The sequence below is a fragment of the Silurus meridionalis genome, chromosome 9 (genome assembly GCF_014805685.1).
Source record: "Silurus meridionalis isolate SWU-2019-XX chromosome 9, ASM1480568v1, whole genome shotgun sequence".
Taxonomy (NCBI): Eukaryota; Metazoa; Chordata; class Actinopteri; order Siluriformes; family Siluridae; genus Silurus; species Silurus meridionalis.
Genome location: NC_060892.1, coordinates 23,225,584 through 23,248,378, shown reverse-complemented (window position 1 = coordinate 23,248,378; position 22,795 = coordinate 23,225,584). Strand labels below are relative to the sequence as shown.

Genomic DNA, 22,795 nt, shown 5'->3' with positions numbered 1-22,795 from the left:
GCTGCTTTTTATTGTAATTAGCCACCATATTAATTAGCTGGGGTATGCACATGAATATTTTCAATTGCTCTCAGTTGGATTATCAATGGAGTATTAAAATGTATGTAAAATGTTGCCACTGATGTCGGGTCAAAAAAAAAAAAAAAGGCCTGACCAGTAGACCTCCTGCCAAAGATAACTCTGTGAAATCCACTTTAAATTTACCAAGTACACCAAATTCTGCAAATAAACAGGGTGGCATTGTGATGGGAAATTTCCTTCCCAAACTGTTGTGAGAAGGAGAAAAGGATTTTTTAATATGTCACTGTATTACAAATTAAAGACATTTCCACACATATGAGAGTTAAACCTGTCCGATGATGTAAGGGTTGAGTTGCATTTGCAAATATTTTTTTGACGTTTTAAAGATAAAATTTGGATTTAGCTGAATTTGTGCTAATAATATTTAAACAGATCTTCATTTAGGTGAAGTCATAATAATTCACTCAATAATTCACTCATAATAATCCACTCATAATAATCGAATCGAAAATGTGGATCATGAATACGGATGATCCGCTGTGGCGACCCCTAATGGGAGAAGCCGAAAGAAAGTTTTATTTATGTTTTTGATTAATAATTCACAGCCCTGGTTGTAAAAATTCTATTAAAATCAATTCAGTTTTATTTGTATAGTACTTTTGAAAATGGACATTGTCCCAAAGCAGCTTCACAGAGCTAAAAAAAGGTTATGAAGTTGGAATGCGAGGTGTATGTTTTTTTCTTATAACTTGATAATAAGCAAGCTATTGGTGACTGTGGCAAGTAAAAAAGTCTCAAAGATGTTTGATGATAAAACCTTGAGAGGAACCGGACTCAAAAGAGAACCTCATCCTCATCTGGGTGGCACAGTCCATTCATCATAGTTCCATTATTGTTGAGATTTGCTGTTCAGTGATTGGTGCTTACATGCAGAGCTTTATTCCAACTGCAAGCTGTTAATACAAAGTTGGTTGTTGCCATTCTTCACTGATCATCCATGGAGCCTATGTGGAGACCCAACACCAGCTCCATCAGCCAGAAAGCCCCCCCTTTAATTTTCAATGCAACTATTCTCAGATATAAAATGGGTAAGAGGTTATAATTGCTGAGAAATTATCATACGAATGCTTGTTGCCTTGTTTTGGGTACAGGTAGACTGTTAGCCACTGTAGTGATACTGTAAATGGTCTTTATAATTTTAATTTACTGTATATTTCACTATTGTAATGTGGAAGTGTATTGGTAAATTTGTAATGATGTTTTCGACAATGGATATTGTAATGGGCTGTAAAAAGACAAAGATTGTGGGTATTATAACATTTGTCATAAGAATTAACTATGAAGTGTTCTCATTTTCTCCACATGATGCACACATCACATTGTCAGGCTAGAATAATGATTTTACTAAATCTTATACTGCACAAAAAAAATGGTGGAAAAAAGGGCTGAATCGTGTATAAATGAAACATGTTATACATATAACATTTTTGATCTGCATAGCAATATCCATAATTTGGCATTAACAATATTTTGTACAAAAAGAATTACTTACAAATTCTTTTGCTTGTAAAATTATCTAGGAAAAAACTATTTCGTTCATGTAATAATCCACTCATAATAATCCACTCATAATAATCCACTCATAATAATCCACTCATAATAATCCACTCATAATAATCCACTCATAATAATCCACTCATAATAATCCACTCATAATAATCCACTCATAATAATCCACTCATAATAATCCACTCATAATAATCCACTCATAATAATCCACTCATAATAATCCACTCATAATAATCCACTCATAATAATCCACTCATAATAATCCACTCATAATAATCCACTCATAATAATCCACTCATAATAATCCACTCATAATAATCCACTCATAATAATCCACTCATAATAATCCACTCATAATAATCCACTCATAATAATCCACTCATAATAATCCACTCATAATAATCCACTCATAATAATCCACTCATAATAATCCACTCATAATAATCCACTCATAATAATCCACTCATAATAATCCACTCATAATAATCCACTCATAATAATCCACTCATAATAATCCACTCATAATAATCCACTCATAATAATCCACTCATAATAATCCACTCATAATAATCCACTCATAATAATCCACTCATAATAATCCACTCATAATAATCCACTCATAATAATCCACTCATAATAATCCACTCATAATAATCCACTCATAATAATCCACTCATAATAATCCACTCATAATAATCCACTCATAATAATCCACTCATAATAATCCACTCATAATAATCCACTCATAATAATCCACTCATAATAATCCACTCATAATAATCCACTCATAATAATCCACTCATAATAATCCACTCATAATAATCCACTCATAATAATCCACTCATAATAATCCACTCATAATAATCCACTCATAATAATCCACTCATAATAATCCACTCATAATAATCCACTCATAATAATCCACTCATAATAATCCACTCATAATAATCCACTCATAATAATCAACTCATAATAATCAAATCAAACATGCGGATTATGAATACGGATGATCCGCTGTGGCGACCCCTGATGGGAGAAGCCGATAGAAAGTTTATTTATGTTTTTTATTGATGATTCACAGCCCTGGTTGTAAAAATTCTATTAAAATCAATTTAGTTATATTTGTATAGTACTTTTGAAAATGGACATTGTCCCAAAGCAGCTTCACAGAGCTAAAAAAAGGTTATGAAGTTGGAATGCGAGGTGTATGTTTTTTTCTTATAACTTGATAATAAGCAAGCTATTGGTGACTGTGGCAAGTAAAAAAGTCTCAAAGATGTTTGATGATAAAACCTTGAGAGGAACCGGACTCAAAAGAGAACCTCATCCTCATCTGGGTGGCACAGTCCATTCATCATAGTTCCATTATTGTTGAGATTTGCTGTTCAGTGATTGGTGCTTACATGCAGAGCTTTATTCCAACTGCAAGCTGTTAATACAAAGGTGGTTGTTGCCATTCTTTACTGATCATCGATGGATCCTATGTGGAGACCCAACACCAGCTCCATCAGCCAGAAAGCCCCCCCTTTAATTTTCAATGCAACTATTCTCAGATATAAAATGGGAAAGAGGTTGTAATTGCCGAGAAATTATCATACGAATGCTTGTTGCCTTGTTTTGGGTACAGGTAGACTGTTAGCCACTGTAGTTATACTGTAAATAGTCTTTATGATATTAATTTACTGTATATTTCACTATTGTAATGTGGAAGTGTATTGGTAAATTTGTAATGATGTTTTCGACAATGGATATTGTAATAGGCTGTAAAAAGACAAAGATTGTGGATATTATAGCATTTGTCATAAGAACTATGAAGTGTTCTCATGATCTCCACATGATGCACACATCACATTGTCAGGCTGGAATAATGATTTTACTAAATCTTATACTGCACAAAAAAAAAATGGTGGGAAAAAGGGCTGAATCGTGTATAAATGAACATGTTATACATAGACGATTTTTGATCTGCATAGCAATATCCATAATTTTGCCATTAACAATATTTTGTACAAAAAGAATGACTTACAAATTGCTCGAAATTGTTTTTCTTGTAAAATTATCTAGGAAAAAAACTATTTCATTCATGTAAAAAATCAAAAATAAAACTCAAGCCATTATTTTGTCAATTGAATTTTAATTCCCCAAACCAGGTGTAATATACAAACAAGGCAATTATGATGTGAAAAAAGTTATAGCTCTATGTTCTATATATGATGCCTGTATTTTATGTATTAACTGTGTTTATAATAGATTTATTTGTCTCCAGGGAATAGTTGTTGACTGAGAGCTGTCTCATCCTCAGGAATCTGAAAAGAAATTGAACAGGGTGGTATTGCCAAATCAACAAAAAATCCCACATTGTCCATTTAAACCCTAATCTATATTAATATATAAAAAAGAGCAAGATATGGATTTTATGTTGATATCTTATGAAACTAAACTGCTGACAGTGTAATTAAATGTGTTTATCTGTTTATGTGTAAATCTGTTTACTATCAACAGTCCTACCCTCCATTCATTATTGTAGTGAGCTATCCCATGTTGTTACATAGTAAAGTAATTTTATGGTAATTTTAAGTTACTGAGTGGAAAGGAGATTTTCCTGTTTTTTTTTTTTTATCTTTGAAGGATTTGTTTTACATTTTTTTTTTTAATCAGTTTTTAAGACAATTTCACCTAGGCTTTCATCTACTTATAATACATGCCAGTGAGACAATGAGGTAATAGTACATATTTGGAAATGAGAGGGAAGGAGCACACACCTTATGATGTTTTTTGACTAATAAATGTTTTCTGTTTTAGTAAACAAGAGAGCCATTAAGTGCTCATATTCTGTACATCTGTCTAACAAAAGCTAACTAAACCTGTTAAATAAGTGCTGACTAAACATAAAGATAATCGTATTATAGGCAAGTTCTGAGTCAAATTGATGGTGTTGCTCCAATGCTAAAGACCAGGACTGGGCAAATGCCAAGAATATGAGGTCTATTTTTGTTTGTTCACTATTTTTTCTCTTATAAAATGATAAATGACGGTCTGCTACTTACCTTCTATGCATTGTGGGTAAGTCCATTTTCCTGCAGAACATTTGGCAAAGGATTGCGCTTCAAAGCGAAAGCCTTCATTACACCTATATTCTGTTGTGTCACCTTCCGTATAGTATGCCTTCCGATTTGCTCTGCTCCAAGTTGCATTATTAATATTATTTTCAGGCAGAGGGCATCCTTGGAAGTTAGTCACTATAACCAACATTAAATCATCAAGTTACTTATCCAGTCAGAATTTTTATTACAATAATTGTAATTAATATCACTAATACTAAAGATAATAATAATAATAATAATAATAATAATAATAATAATAATTAACATGTAATAAAAACTATCATGACACTATAATAAATGTTTGTCAAATATACCATTAGCGAAATTTGCAATTTTATCTAATGATAATAATGGTGGAACTTTATAGATACTTTGTGATATTGAAATAAAATACATTTTGGCTCAGTTGGACTATTTGTTGATATTATGAGGTGGTTTTACCATGTGTGTGATTTCAACATGGACAGCAAGTTAGAACAATAAGCAACCATGAAATTCTGTGTGGAACTGTGAAAATCTGCCACAGAGACATTTGACATGACATACGTTTGACATATGACAATGCAAAAATGAGTCGTTCAAGGTGTTTTCAGTGGCACATGTGCTTCAAGAGCAGAAGAACATCACTGAAAAGTGACGAGAGATCAGAAAGGCCTTCAACGTGCTCAACCCCCAAAAATGTCAAAACTATTCAGAATCTTGTGCAGGATGATCGTCAGAGGACAATCCACATGATCTTACTTCCGCACACCCTCCCTACTAGCCAGATTTGGCTCCTGTGGACTTCTCTCCTCTGGTAGATAAAGATCCAGCTCAAAGTTTGCCATTTTGAATCCATTGTAGAGATCCAACTCGAATCACAGAAGATTTTTGACACGATTCAGAAAAGAAAACTTGCAGGACAAAGTTCAGAAATGGCTGGTGTGCCTGGAGTACTGTATTGCTGTGCAAGATGACTTTTTTTTAAAGGTGATTGCGTGTAAACACAGATAAATACAGTACTTTCTTGTAAACCAAAGTAGTTTTGAAACTTTTTGATACCACCTCATACGTTACTATTCATCATCAGGCAGAGACCCATCAACTAATCAACTAATTCACAATGCTTACTTGGTTTTACAGTAGTTCAGTAGATGGCAGGTGCAACAGGGAAAGTGATACAAATACTGTATTTAGCTGTAACTGTTTAGCTCATTTTAATAATTTTAAATGTCTGGATGTCTGGAAAGGGTTATGAGGCTATCTCCATACATTTTGTAGTTCAGCATTCTACAATGAGAGGAATATAGAAATGGAAAAGGTCCAAGACATTCTTCAATGCAAATTCTGTCAAATGTCAGACCTTTTAATATTCAGAGGATTAACGAAAACCAAGAAAAGCCATCTACCAAGCAGCATGAACTGGTCTGCAAATGGGTTTCAAGTAAACCAGCAAATCAGATTTGAATGGGTGAAGAAGAAAGTCAATGAAATGGCCAAATCAAAGTCCAGACCCGCTAAGATGTTGTGGAGGATGAAGGAATGTATAAATAAATGCCTTAATAATAATAATAATAATAATAATAATAATAATAATAATAATAATAATAATAATAATAATAATAATAATAATAATAATAATAATAATAATAATAATAATAATAATAATAATAATAATAATAATAATAATAATAATAATAATAATAATAATAATAATAATAATAATAATAATAATAATAATAATAATAATAATAATAATAATAATAATAATAATAATAATAATAATAATAATAATAATAATAATAATAATAATAATAATAATAATAATAATAATAATAATAATAATAATAATAATAATAATAATAATAATAATAATAATAATAATAATAATAATAATAATAATAATAATAATAATAATAATAATAATAATAATAATAATAATAATAATAATAATAATAATAATAATAATAATAATAATAATAATAATAATAATAATAATAATAATAATAATAATAATAATAATAATAATAATAATAATAATAATAATAATAATAATAATAATAATAATAATAATAATAATAATAATAATAATAATAATAATAATAATAATAATAATAATAATAATAATAATAATAATAATAATAATAATAATAATAATAATAATAATAATAATAATAATAATAATAATAATAATAATAATAATAATAATAATAATAATAATAATAATAATAATAATAATAATAATAATAATAATAATAATAATAATAATAATAATAATAATAATAATAATAATAATAATAATAATAATAATAATAATAATAATAATAATAATAATAATAATAATAATAATAATAATAATAATAATAATAATAATAATAATAATAATAATAATAATAATAATAATAATAATAATAATAATAATAATAATAATAATAATAATAATAATAATAATAATAATAATAATAATAATAATAATAATAATAATAATAATAATAATAATAATAATAATAATAATAATAATAATAATAATAATAATAATAATAATAATAATAATAATAATAATAATAATAATAATAATAATAATAATAATAATAATAATAATAATAATAATAATAATAATAATAATAATAATAATAATAATAATAATAATAATAATAATAATAATAATAATAATAATAATAATAATAATAATAATAATAATAATAATAATAATAATAATAATAATAATAATAATAATAATAATAATAATAATAATAATAATAATAATAATAATAATAATAATAATAATAATAATAATAATAATAATAATAATAATAATAATAATAATAATAATAATAATAATAATAATAATAATAATAATAATAATAATAATAATAATAATAATAATAATAATAATAATAATAATAATAATAATAATAATAATAATAATAATAATAATAATAATAATAATAATAATAATAATAATAATAATAATAATAATAATAATAATAATAATAATAATAATAATAATAATAATAATAATAATAATAATAATAATAATAATAATAATAATAATAATAATAATAATAATAATAATAATAATAATAATAATAATAATAATAATAATAATAATAATAATAATAATAATAATAATAATAATAATAATAATAATAATAATAATAATAATAATAATAATAATAATAATAATAATAATAATAATAATAATAATAATAATAATAATAATAATAATAATAATAATAATAATAATAATAATAATAATAATAATAATAATAATAATAATAATAATAATTAACATGTAATAAAAACTATCATGACACTATAATAAATGTTTGTCAAATATACCATTAGCGAAATTTGCAATTTTATATATTGATAATAATGGTGGAACTTTATAGATACTTTGTGATAATGAAATAAAATACATTTGTGATTTCATCATGGACAGCAAGTTAGAACAATAAGCAACCATGAAATTCTGTGTGGAACTGTGAAAATCTGCCACAGAGACATTTGACATGACATACGTTTGACATATGACAATGCAAAAATGAGTCGTTCAAGGTGTTTTCAGTGGCACATGTGCTTCAAGAGCAGAAGAACATCACTGAAAAGTGACGAGAGATCAGAAAGGCCTTCAATGTGCTCAACCTCCGAAAATGTCAAAACTATTCAGAATCTTGTGCAGGATGATCGTCAGAGGACAATCCACATGATCTTACTTCCGCACACCCTCCCTACTAGCCAGATTTGGCTCCTGTGGACTTCTCTCCTCTGGTAGATAAAGATCCAGCTCAAAGTTTGCCATTTTGAATCTATTGTAGAGATCCAACTCGAATCACAGAAGATTTTTGACACGATTCAGAAAAGAAAACTTGCAGGACAAAGTTCAGAAATGGCTGGTGTGCCTGGAGTACTGTATTGCTGTGCAAGATGACTTTTTTTAAAGGTGATTGCGTGTAAACACAGATAAATACAGTACTTTCTTGTAAACCAAAGTAGTTTTGAAACTTTTTGATACCACCTCATACGTTACTATTCATCATCAGGCAGAGACCCATCAACTAATCAACTAATTCACAATGCTTACTTGGTTTTACAGTAGTTCAGTAGATGGCAGGTGCAACAGGGGAAGTGATACAAATACTGTATTTAGCTGTAACTGTTTAGCTCATTTTAATAATTTTACAGGCTTTTTAGATATTTCTTTGCAAACTTTAAACTAGTCTTCCAGTACCATATAGTTGGTTTGACCACACCTAATGTTTTTGCAATAGATGTGTTTATTTTTCAGCTTAACAATGTTTTAAATGTTGTGATAAACAGCTAAAACTAATAACAACTTTGTCATGTTTGGAAGTAACTGTATTTATTAAAATGACAATAATTTTCAATGGTATTTTTTGCAATATTAATGCATATTCTACATTGTGGACTATTCCATATTGTTACATGATGAAATAATTGAGTGGTGAATATGACAAGTAACTGAGCCGGGGAGTCTGGGAGTGGAGCTTATCGGGTTTTAATATTCAGAGGATTAACGAAAACCAAGAAAAGCCATCTACCAAGCAGCATGAACTGGTCTGCAAATGGGTTTCAAGTAAACCAGCAAATCAGATTTGAATGGGTGAAGAAGAAAGTCAATGAAATGGCCAAATCAAAGTCCAGACCCGCTAAGATGTTGTGGAGGATGAAGGAATGTATAAATAAATGCCTTAAAACATACATAAACTTAAGCAGTGCTGTCCAAAATAATGACTTATGAACTGCTACATAAATTGTTGTTGCTTATCCATCTTTCCTTTTTGGGGAAAGAAAATGTTTATAGAAGTTGTTAAGGATTACACTATTATTATTATTATTAAAAAATATTATATTCTCTTTTAAATAACCAAAAACAAATGCACAAGCTAATAATCTTAAATACAATCTTAAATACAATCTTAAATACAATCTTAAATACAATCTTAAATACAATCTTAAATACAATCTTAAATACAATCTTAAATACAATCTTAAATACAATCTTAAATACAATCTTAAATACAATCTTAAATACAATCTTAAATACAATCTTAAATACAATCTTAAATACAATCTTAAATACAATCTTAAATACAATCTTAAATACAATCTTAAATACAATCTTAAATACAATCTTAAATACAATCTTAAATACAATCTTAAATACAATCTTAAATACAATCTTAAATACAATCTTAAATACAATCCTAAATACAAGGAACCAGTTTCTTTGGCAGCCATGCACACAAATTTCTTTTTTTTTTCATTTTCTTTCTCTATTATTCTGGCACAAGTTAATCTTTGACTCATTTGTCCCAAGGATTTTCTTTAATAATTTTAAATGTCTGGAAAGGGTTATGAGGCTATCTCCATACATTTTGTAGTTCAGCATTCTACAATGAGAGGAATATAGAAATGGAAAAGGTCCAAGACATTCTTCAATGCAAATTCTGTCAAATGTCAGACCTTTTAATATTCAGAGGATTAACGAAAACCAAGAAAAGCCATCTACCAAGCAGCATGAACTGGTCTGCAAATGGGTTTCAAGTAAACCAGCAAATCAGATTTGAATGGGTGAAGAAGAAAGTCAATGAAATGGCCAAATCAAAGTCCAGACCCGCTAAGATGTTGTGGAGGATGAAGGAATGTATAAATAAATGCCTTAAAACATACATAAACTTAAGCAGTGCTGTCCAAAATAATGACTTATGAACTGCTACATAAATTGTTGTTGCTTATCCATCTTTCCTTTTTGGGGAAAGAAAATGTTTATAGAAGTTGTTAAGGATTACACTATTATTATTATTATTAAAAAATATTATATTCTCTTTTAAATAACCAAAAACAAATGCACAAGCTAATAATCTTAAATACAATCTTAAATACAATCTTAAATACAATCTTAAATACAATCTTAAATACAATCTTAAATACAATCTTAAATACAATCTTAAATACAAGGGAACCAGTTTCTTTGGCAGCCATGCACACAAATTTCTTTTTTTTTTTTCATTTTCTTTCTCTATTATTCTGGCACAAGTTAATCTTTGACTCATTTGTCCCAAGGATTTTCTTTAATAATTTTACAGGCTTTTTAGATATTTATTTGCAAACTTTAAACTAGTCTTCCGGTCCCATATAGTTGGTTTGACCACACCTAATGTTTTTGCAATAGATGTGTTTATTTTTCAGCTTAACAATGTTTTAAATGTTGTGATAAACAGCTAAAACTAATAACAACTTTGTCATGTTTGGAAGTAACTGTATTTATTAAAATGACAATAATTTTCAATGGTATTTTTTTTGCAATATTAATGCATTTTCAACATTGTGGACTATTCCATATTTTTACATGATGAAATAATTGAGTGGTGAATATGACAAGTAACTGAGCCAGAGTCTGGGAGTGGAGCTTATCGGGTTTTAAACAGCAGAAATTAGTACTATTACTAGACAATGATGCTATTTTGGATAAAGTTCAGTAAAAGATTACAAATCTTGCAATTAATTTCAACTAGATTTTTCCTTCTATTTTGAATTTCAGCACTTATATTTAAGTAAGATAATGTGGTCATAGTATTTGCTAATTTGATAATGGAACAGCTGAGTAGCCAATTGTGCAATTACATGTACTTTTAGTGCCAAAATATATTTCTAATGATTTTGGAGTAAGCTGCACCTTTAAACAAAAGCTTTCAGCTACATTTTTTATCTTATTTGCTCTGATTGACAGGGAAAAAAGATTAAAGTTTTTTAATCTTTATTTATGTCAATGTGCCAATATTTATGGACCTGGGGTATAGATACATTTTGACACTTGCAGAAAAGAATCTCTAATTCTGCTTGAAAAATATTGCTGGGTTTAGAACACAATTGAATCTAAATTAGGACTTGGCTGTATAATGTATAAGTTATATTGAAGGATCATTAAAAATAATAGTATTTCTAGGCAATAAAATAACTCAAGTGCTGAGCATGATGGATGGCATGATTCCAATGAAGCCCAGTGCTTGGCTATTACTAATAATACAAGACTTTGATTTTGCTGTTGTTGTTGATTTTTGTAAATGGTGACTGATTTTTCTGCTACTTTCCTGGAATACATTGTGGGTAATTCCAATGTCCTGCAGAACATGTAGCATAGGACTGATTTTTAAACTGAAAGCCATCTTTACACTTGTATTTTGCTTGGCTGCCGTCCAGATATTGTGCCTTCGATATTGCTTCATCCAGATGTGCATTATTTATTTCTTGGTCAGGGTTCAGGCATTTTTTGGTTTCATCCACTGTTAGTAAAAAGTTGACATTTACAGGCAGCAAAATGTTAACAAAAATAATAATAGTAGCAATAAGAATAATAAAAATAATTATTAAACATTATAACATTATAACAGTGTTATTTTGGATATCTGTTAGGCTGGAAGAACAAGCGGAAGCTGAATTTCGACAGAACGGAGGTACTTTAATGAAATACGGGAAAGCAGATAAACCAAACTAGCTGTAAACACGGGAACCCAAAACAAACACCAACAAAGAGTAGTTCATTAAAAAATCCACAGAGTAGTTCACAGAGTAGCATATCCACCAGGTAAATCCACAACGAGATAAATCCATAGAAATGGTATTCAGTAAGGTCCTGAGATGTTCACCAGACTAAACGGTAGAACGGACGAGGAGTGCTTGGAAGTGTGTGCTTATATAGTGGGTGAGCTGGTGAGTGTCAGGTGTGTGTGATTAGTAGGATGGGGAGCTGTTAGGAGGACTTTGTGTGGTTCTAGTGAAGGTGTGGCTGGTGGATCCCTGACAGCATGAGAGTGGCATCTATGGTAACTTTGTTTTGCAATATTAACATGCCATACCGTCTATACAATGTTGTAGTGGACTAGTGTTGTTACATGGTGAGTGTGGGGGGGGTCTTCAAAATTGTCCAAATGGAGCTGATTGGGTCTAAATAATAGGAAAGAGTACTACTACAAGACCACTATACCTCTTTGGAAGTTAATAAAACTTCTAATAAAAGAAGTTTAATCTTAATAAACTATAATATCCACTAATTTTTTTCTTGTACAGACCCCGATTTATGACCACTCGACTTACAACATTTCGGAAATACGACGGTCACCTCTATAGTTTTTTATTTACTTTATTTGTACTATGTAAAACAATACATAGAGTAAATCATAGAGTAGTTGACTCCTCTTGACTTACGATCTGATGGCCATTTTTTTGGTCCCTATCTACGTCGTAAGTTGGGGTCTACCTGTATTTAGAATTTAAAACATGCAAGATGACCTGCTTGCCAGTGCCCTTAGAGTAAAATCTGCACATTCAATTAAAAGCTTTCAATTAAAATGTTTTCTTATTTGCTCTGATACACAGCTAGAATAACAAAAAACTGTCAATATGCCAATATTTATGGACTGGTGTATAGATGCATCTTGACATTAACAGAAAACATTTCAATCTCTTTTTTCTGGTGTAAAAAAATATTGGTGAGTGTAGAACAAAATTAAATCTAAATCAGACTTGGATTGTATAATGTATGTTGAGTGAACATTAAAAAATGTTTTCAAGCAATGAAAGAATTTAAGTGCTAATGTAGTGAGGTCCTTTATGGGGCCTTTTATTTTAAAATGTACTTTTGTTTTAAAAGCAGAAAGAAAAGCGTAGCCCCTTTAAGAGGTAGGCCCCAGTGAGTGCATTGCCCCTTTAAGAGGAAGTGTCCCGATTAGCGTGAGCGAATGAACAAACGCTTCGGATTCCGTACTCTTATAAAGTGTCTGAGCAGCTGTGAGGAATGGTTGCTGCTTGATTGTCTGTTTGTTTCATCGGCAGATTTCTTCTCTAATCAGGCTGCGTTTATCCTTCATGTGCAAGTGTTGTGCATTTAGTAAGAGGGTGATCAGATCTGCTCTTTGGCGGCTGGACTGTGGATGTGCTGCTTGTTTGCCATTTGAGTGTGGTATTGCTGTGCAGGCCTGGTTAAACGGAGGGGTTCGTAGGGTTTCTTTTAATAAATAATGCTAAACGTGTGTTTCTTTCAATTATGATGGGATTATGCAGTTCTAATGTTTTATTCTGTTTTTTTAGGAACTGCATTTGGTCACTGCTGTCCTTTACCCTTTATTTTTGGGTTTTGTGATTTAATGTTTGTTTGGTTTTCTTTATTTAAGGCACCCATCATGTTGTATGGATGCCGTGTTTAGCTGATTGTTAAAAAGACTATAGGGGGATTGTTTGCAGATATTTTACTGTATGATAACCAACTGATTTTGTGCATCTGTTCCTTTCCAGTGGATCATCTGGGAGCACTGGTTGGATTGTGGGTGTTGGTCCTTTGATGGTGGAATCTTTGCTACGGTTTACACTGCATGCTGTGTGAATCTTATGAATTTACGGTGTGTGGCACTTTGCGTGTGTGTGGGTGTGCGCGTGCGTGTGTGTGTTGATGTGTTTTCCTTTACAGGCACCATTTTGGGTGAACCTTTTTGGGGTTAAAGTGGGCCTGCACCCGTGGCCTGTCAGCCTTCCTTTGTATCCACTGGAATGTTTGGTGGTAATTGGTAATTGTAACAGTTGGTATCCTTTTAATATGATTCATGTTGTAGTTTTAAATAAAATAAGGTATTAATAATAAGGGTTTATATTTTAACTGATTCTGGATGTGTTGAGGAGGTTAATAAAAATCCAACACTAAAATAAGAAATCTGTCTCTGTTCCTTTTTATTTGGTACACACTGAACCTGTTTAATTTAAATTAGTATTTCCCATGGGTAGATCCCAGGGTGGCGTAGTCGGGTAACCAGTACATATTGGGGTCCTTTGGGCCCCTCACGCTACACTAAGATGGTGTGATTACTGATAAAACTATTTCTAACTTTTGCTGTTGTTGTTTTGTAAATGGTGAATGATGGTTTGCTACTAACATGGAACACATTGTGGGTAATACCAATGGCCTGCAGAACATGTGGCATAGGGCACTTTCTTTTGAAAATGTAAAAAGAAATCAATTGTCTGCGTTTTAGCAGTATCTTCCCCGTCGCTCCCATGGGGCCGCTCGGTACCGCGAAGCCGAAAAACAGAGCGTTGCCAACTGGACCCCTCCAGAGGTGCCCAAGGGCTCCTGGTGACACTCTAGGCCCAAGCCCAAGGAGCCGGCTGACCTGAGGATCATCCTCTCCAGCGAGCGGATGACCCTCAGGAAAAATCCCACATTGTTCATTTAAAAAAAAAAAAAGGCCACATTGTCCATTTAAACCCAAATATATTATTATATAAAAAAGAGCAAGATATGGATTTTGTTTATCTTATCAAATTAGACTGCTGACAGTGTAATTAAATGTGTTTATCTGTTTGTGTAAATCTGTTTACTATCAACAGTCCTACCCTCCATTCATTATTGTAGTGAGCTATCCCATGTTGTTACATAGTAAAGTAATTTTATGGTAATTTTAAGTTACTGAGTGGAAAGGGAGATTTTCCTGTTTTTTTTTTTTTTTTTATCTTTGAAGGATTTGTTTTGATTTTTCTGACTAAAAATGACCTACTAGTAACAGTTCGTAAAACAATTTCACCTAGGCTTTCATCTACTTATAATACATGCAAGTGGGACAATGAGGTAAAAGTACATATTTGGAAATGAGAGGGAAGGAGCACACACCTTATGATGTTTTTTGACTAATAAATGTTTTCTGTTTTAGTAAACAAGAGAGCCATTAAGTGCTTATAAAGTCATATTCTGTACATCTGTCTAACAAAAGCTAACTAAACCTGTTAAATAAGTGCTGACTAAACATAAAGATAATAGTATTTTAGGCAAGTTCTGAGTCAAATTGATGGTGTTGCTCCAATGCTAAAGACCAGGACTGGGCAAATGCCAAGAATATGAGGTTTAGTTTTGTTTGTTCACTTTTTTTTCTCTTATAAAATGATGAATGACTGTCTGCTACTTACCTTCTATGCATTGTGGGTAAGTCCATTTTCCTGCAGAACATTTGGCAAAGGATTGCGCTTCAAAGTGAAAGCCTTCATTACACCTATATTCTGTTGTGTCACCTTCCTTATAGTATGCCTTCCGATTTGCTCTGCTCCAAGTTGCATTATTAATATTATTTTCAGGCCGAGGGCATCCTTGGAAGTTAGTCACTATAACCAACATTATATCATCAACAAAGTTACAAATCCAGTCAGAATTTTTATGAAAACAATTTTATTTAATATCACTAATACTAAAGATAATAATAATAATAATAATAATATTAATAATAATAATTAACATGTAATAAAAACTATCATGACACTATAATAAATGTTTGTCAAATATACCATTAGCAAAATTAGCAATTTTATCTAAATTAACTGATAATAATGGTGGAACTTTATAGATACTTTGTGATATTGAAATAAAATACATTTTGGCTCAGTTGGACTATTTGTTGATATTATGAGGTGGTTTTACCATGTGTGTGATTTCATCATGGACAGCAAGTTAGAACAATAAGCAACCATGAAATTCTGTGTGGAACTGTGAAAATCTGCCACAGAGACATTTGACATGACATACGTTTGACATATGACAATGCAAAAATGAGTCGTTCAAGGTGTTTTCAGTGGCACATGTGCTTCAAGAGCAGAAGAACATCACTGAAAAGTGACGAGAGATCAGAAAGGCCTTCAACGTGCTCAACCCCCAAAAATGTCAAAACTATTCAGAATCTTGTGCAGGATGATCGTCAGAGGACAATCCACATGATCTTACTTCCGCACACCCTCCCCACTAGCCAGATTTGGCTCCTGTGGACTTCCCTCTCATCTGGTAAATGAAGATTCAGCTCAAAGTTTGCCATTTTGAATCCATTGTAGAGATCCAACTCGAATCACAGAAGATTTTTGACACGATTCAAAAAAGAAAACTTGCAGGACAAAGTTCAGAAATGGCTGGTGTGCCTGGAGTACTGTATTGCTGTGCAAGATGACTTTTTTTTAAAGGTGATTGCGTGTAAACACAGATAAATACAGTACTTTCTTGTAAACCAAACTAGTTTTGAAACTTTTTGATACCACCTCATACTTTACTATTCATCATCAGGCAGAGACCCATCAACTAATCAACTAATTCACAATGCTTACTTGGTTTTACAGTAGTTCAGTAGATGGCAGGTGCAACAGGGAAAGTGATACAAATACTGTATTTAGCTGTAACTGTTTAGCTCATTTTAATAATTTTAAATGTCTGGAAAGGGTTATGAGGCTATCTCCATACATTTTGTAGTTCAGCATTCTACAATGAGAGGAATATAGAAATGGAAAAGGTCCAAGACATTCTTCAATGCAAATTCTGTCAAATGTCAGACCTTTTAATATTCAGAGGATTAACAAAAACCAAGAAAAGCCATCTACCAAGCAGCATGAACTGGTCTGCAAATGGGTTTCAAGTAAACCAGCAAATCAGATTTGAATGGGTGAAGAAGAAAAAAAATCAAGTCAATGAAATGGCCAAATCAAAGTCCAAACCCGCTAAGATGTTGTGGAGGATGAAGGAATGCATAAATAAATGCCCTAAAACATACATAAACTTAAGCAGTGCTGTCCAAAATAATGTTGAGACTTATGAACTGCTACATACATTGTTGTTGCTTATTCATCTTTCCTTTTTGGGGAAAGAAAATGTTTATAGAAGTTGTTAAGGATTACACAATGATTATTATTATTATTGTTATTATTATTATTAAAAAATATCTTCTTTTTTTTAAATAACCAAAAACAAATAGACAAGCTAATAATCTTAAATACAATCCTAAATACAAGGAAACCAGTTTCTTTGGCAGCCATGCACACAAATTTCTTTTTTTTTTTCATTTTCTTTCTCTATTATTCTGGCACAAGGATTTTCTTTAATAATTTTACAGGCTTTTTAGATATTTCTTTGCAAACTTTAAACTAGTCTTCCAGTACCATATAGTTGGTTTGACCACACCTAATGTTTTTGCAATAGATGTGTTTATTTTTCAGCTTAACAATGTTTTAAATGTTGTGATAAACAGCTAAAACTAATAACAACTTTGTCATGTTTGGAAGTAACTGTATTTATTAAAATGACAATAATTTTCAATGGTATAATATTAATGCATATTCTACATTGTGGACTATTCCATATTGTTACATGATGAAATAATTGAGTGGTGAATATGACAAGTAACTGAGCCGGGGGAGTCTGGGAGTGGAGCTTATCGGGTTTTAAACAGTAGGAATTAGTACTATTACTAGACAATGATGCTATTTTGGATAAAGTTCAGTAAAAGAATACAAATCCTGCAATAAATTTCAACTAGATTTTTCCTTTTACTTTGAATTTCAGATTAAGATGAACTTCTTGACTGCCAGTGACAGCTCTTTAGACTATTCCACCCTAGGCCTTTATCTATTTATGTTATGCGAGGACACTGGAGGCGAAAGCCGATGTGAGCGCAAAATAGAGTTTATTTGAGACACAGGGCAAATCCAAACACACTCGCCAAAAGGGTGAATAAATCCGGTGGGGCGCAGCAGCAGCAGAATCGCGGTACTGAACAGTCCACGGGTACGCGTGTGACGAGCAGCAAAACCATAGAACAATAACTGACAAGGTGTAAGTGGAGGTGAGGGGTTTATATGGGTTTGGTGATGAGTGCTTAACGAGGCTCAGGTGTGTGTGTCTAGTATGCTGGAGATGAGCTTCGAGCGGGCGTGGCCCGCACAGGAGAAGGAACAGGTAGCTCCCTGACAACTTATATTTAAGTAAGATAATGTGGTCATAGTATTTGCTCATTTGCTAAAGGAACAGCTGAGTAGCCAATTGTGCAATTACATGTACTTTTAGTGCCAAAATATATTTCTAATGATTTTGGAGTAAGCTGCACCTTTAAACAAAAGTTTCATTCAAATTTTTTTATCTTATTTGCTCTGATTGACAGAAAAAAAAGATAAATAAAGAATAAAAAAACTTTAATGTCAATGTACCAATATTTATGGACTTGGGGTATAGATACATTTTGACACTTGCAGAAAAGAATCTCTAATTCTGCTTGAAAAATATTGCTGAGTTTAGAACACAATTGAATCTAAATTAGGACTTGGATGTATAATGTATAAATTATGTTGAATGATCATTAAAAATAATAGTATTTCTAGGCAATAACTCAAGTGCTGAGCATGATAAATGTCATGATTCCAATGAAGCCCAGTGCTTGGCTATTACTAATAATACAAGACTTGTATTTTGCTGTTGTTTTTTGTAAATGGTGACTGATTTTTTGCTTCTTACCTGGAATACATTGTGGGTAATTCCATTGTCCTGCAGAACATGTGGCATAGGACCGATCTTTAAACTGAAAGCCATCTTTACACTTGTATTTTGCTTGGCGGCTGTCTAGATATTGTGCCTTCGATATTGCTTCATCCAGATGTGCATTATTTATTTCTTGGTCAGGGTTCAGGCATTCTTTGGGTCCATTCACTGTTAGTAAAAAGTTGACATTTACAGGCAGCAAAATGTTAACAAAAAATAATAATAGTAGCAATAAGAATAATACAAATAATTAAACATTATAACATTATAACAGTGTTATTTTGGATATCTGTTAGGCTGGAAGAACAAGCGGAAGCCGAATTTCGACAGAACGGAGGTGCTTTAATGAAATACAGGAAAGCAGATAAACCAAACTAGCTGTAAACACGGGAACCCAAAACAAACACCAACAAAGAGTAGTTCATTAAATAAATCCACAGAGTAGTTCACAGAGTAGCATATCCACAGGGTAAATCCACAACGAGATAAATCCACCAGGTAAATCCACAATGAGAGAAATCTATAGAAATGGTATTCAGTAAGGTCCTGAGATGTTCACCAGACTAAATGGTAGAACGGACGAGGAGTGCTTGGAAGTGTGTTCTTATATAGTGGGTGAGCTGGTGAGTGTCAGGTGTGTGTGATTAGTAGGATGGGGAGCTGTTAGGAGGACTTTGTGTGGTTCTAGTGAAGGTGTGGCTGGTGGATCGCTGACAATATGAGAGTGGCATCTATGGTAACTTTGTTTTGCAACATTAACACGCCATACCGTCCATACAATGTTGTAGTGGACTAGTGTTGTTACATGGTGAGTGTGGGGGGTCTTCAAAATTGTCCAAATGGAGCTGATTGGGTCTAAATAATAGGAAAGAGTACTACTACAAGACCACTATACCTCTTTGGAAGTTTAATAAAAGAAGTTTAATCTTAATAAACTATAATATCCACTAATTTTTTCCTTGTACAGACCCCGACTTATGACCACTCGACTTATGACATTTCGACATTTCAAGATACGACGGTCACCTCTATAGTTTTTATTTACTTTATTTGTACTATGTAAAACAATACATAGAGTAAATCATAGAGTAGTTGACTCCTCTTGACTTACGATCTGATGGACCATTTTTTTGGTCCCTATCTACGTCGTAAGTTGGGGTCTACCTGTACTCAGAATTTAAAACATGCAAGATGACCTGCTTGCTAGTGCCCTTAGAGGAAAATCTGCACATTCAATTAAAAGCTTTTAATTAAAATGTTTCCTTATTTGCTCTAATACACAGCTAGAATAATAAAAAACTGTCAATATGCCAATATTTATGGACTGGTGTATAGATGCATCTTGACATTAAAAGAAAACATCTCAATCTCTTTTTTCTGGTGTAAAAAAATATTGGTGAGTGTAGAACAAAATTAAATCTAAATCAGACTTGGATTGTATAATGTTTGTTGAGTGATCATTAAAAATAATTTTTAAACAATAAAAGAACTCAAGTGCTGAGTGTGATGGATGGTGTGATTACTGATAAAACTATTTCTAGCTTTTGTTGTTGTTGTTTTGTAAATGGTGAATGATGGTTTGCTACAAACAAGACTTCCTCTTGACTCTTGACTCTTGACTTGATGGAACACATTGTGGGTAATACCAATGGCCTGCAGAACATGTGGCATAGGGCACTTTTTTTTTTAAATGTAAAAAGAAAAAGCAGTCATCGGCGTTGCAGCAGTATCATCCTCGTTGCTCCCATGGAACCGCTTGGATGGCACAGCCCCAGCCTGGCATTGTCCGGAAATCCACTCTGGGGTTCCTGCAGGAAGAATTGACTCCTTCAACCCTGAAAGGTTACGTGTCTGCTTTTGTGGTCTATTGTACCCCTTTTGCTGGGCAGTCGCTGGGAAAACACCCCTTGGTGACATGTTTCCTGCGCGCCATCCAGAAGCTGAGGCCCGGGACGCAACCCAGAGTGCCTGTGTTGGACCTGGCCTTTGTGCTGGCGGCTCTGTCTGATCCCCCCTTCAAGCCTTTAGCCGAGGTGGCTCTTGGGTACTTGTCTATAAAGACTGCTTTCCTTTTGGCTATATCCTCCTTCAAGAGGGTCAGTGACCTATAGGTTTTTCCGTAGCTCCATCTTTTTTGGAGTTTACCCCTGGCATGGCCAGTGCCTTCCTTTACCCTAAACCAGGATATGTCCCTAAGGTGCCCACGGTTCCCCCATGACCTGTCGTGCTGCAGGTATTCTACCCTCTTCCTTTTTAAGCCCCTGACCAGGAGAAGCAAAACTGATTGGTCAAGTGCGAGCACTGGACACGTACGTCCACAGGACGAGTCCGTGGAGGAAGTTGGAGCTGCTGTTTTCTGGAGTCCCATTCCAGGACATTTGCAATGCTGCGGCCTGGTCCACCCGCTGACCTTCATCAGGTTGTACGAACTCGACCTTAGAGCCACTCCCAAGTCCTCTGTCCTGCGCTCTGGTTGTGCTCACACACATTAGGCAAGGACTGGTCACTGTGGCGTTATTAGACACTTGTACCAAAGCGTTGTGATGCAGCTCGAGTTCCCGACAGGGAACGTCTCTTAGTTCCCTGAGTCTCCAAGCCACATTCCCTGCATCCCTGCCATGCTTCCCTTCTCATTTTTCAGAAGCTAGCGTCGGCTCCACTGCATGTGCATTTTTGTAGCTTCTGTCACCACACCGGTGATGTCGCGCCCTGCCGTTAGCCGGATTTCACACATGATTCAGAGAGTGAGCAACGCGGAAAGATAAATCTATCTATCTATCTATCTATCTATCTATCTATCTATCTATCTATCTATCTATCTATCTATCTATCTATCTATCTATCTATCTATCTATCTATCTATCTATCTATCTGTGATAGAAGGATATCTGCAAGATTAAAAGGGAACGTTTATAGGACTGTGGTGAGACCTGGTTTGTTGTATGGTTTAAAGACAGTGTCAAAAAGACTAGAGGCGAAGCTATCAGAGTTGAAGATGCTGAGATTTTCATTGGGTGATCCATATTCTATTCAAAATAAAACAAACAAACAACAACAAAAAAAACATTTTAAAGGTTTAAACTGCAAATCTATATCTGAGAATATATTTCAAGGAAAAACTATGGTCATTTTAAATTTGTAGGCTGCAACATGTCTTATATAAGTTAGGACAGGGACATGTTTATCACTGTACAGCATAATTTCTTCTGTTCCTTATACAGTGCCCTCCACAATTATTGGCACCCCTGTTTAAGATGTGGTCGTGGACTTCAAAAAATTCTCCTTTTTTTTAAAACAACATAGAACCCAAATGCAAAAAAAGAGAAAAATCCAACCTTTCATTTAAGTACATTACTTTGGTGGTAAAAAAATCACACATTTAGAAGAAAAAAACTTGAAATCATGTGTGCCACAATTATTGGCACCCCTGATGTTAATACTTTGTACAACCTCCTTTTGCCAACAAGACAGCACTTAATCTCCTCCATTTCACAAGATTGGAGAACACAGAGAGAGGGATTTTTGACGATTTTTCTTTGCACAATCTTTCTAGATCATCCAGTGTCCTGGGTCCTCTCTTATGCACTCTTCTCTTTAGCTCGCCCCACAGGTTTTCGATTGGGTTGAGGTCTGGGGACTGAGATGGCCATGGGAGGACCTTGAGTTTGTGACTGCTGAACCACTTTTGTGTACATTTTGCCACATGTTTTGGATCATTATCCTGCTGAAAGACCCAATGACGACCCATCTTCAGCTTTCTGGCAGAGGCCAT

General features: G+C 32.5%; 1 protein-coding gene and 1 long non-coding RNA gene across 7 annotated transcripts in view; one reads left to right on the top strand and one right to left on the bottom strand.

Moving 5' to 3' along the window:
* LOC124391113 (complement factor H-like) overlaps positions 1-22,795 on the bottom strand; it is a 56,155-nt gene that overhangs the window by 24,461 nt on the left and 8,899 nt on the right. For 2 of the 6 annotated variants that reach the window (XM_046857466.1, XM_046857469.1), the window contains 5 exons: positions 19,000-19,191; positions 15,651-15,842; positions 11,792-11,983; positions 4,638-4,829; positions 3,705-3,896 (listed from right to left, as the gene is read on the bottom strand). The exons of 2 other annotated variants lie outside the window; for them this stretch is intronic. In XM_046857466.1, the coding sequence (XP_046713422.1) occupies positions 3,889-3,896; positions 4,638-4,829; positions 11,792-11,983; positions 15,651-15,842; positions 19,000-19,191 (776 nt within the window). In that variant the 3' untranslated portion in view covers positions 3,705-3,888. Of the gene's footprint in view, positions 1-3,704; positions 3,897-4,637; positions 4,830-11,791; positions 11,984-15,650; positions 15,843-18,999; positions 19,192-22,795 lie in introns of those variants that run through there. 2 more of the 6 variants (XM_046857468.1, XM_046857471.1) reach the window with 2 other exon arrangements.
* LOC124391117 lies at positions 11,990-14,403 on the top strand. Its single transcript, XR_006926909.1, has 2 exons — positions 11,990-13,691; positions 13,788-14,403. It is a non-coding gene; the product is annotated as an uncharacterized LOC124391117 (long non-coding RNA).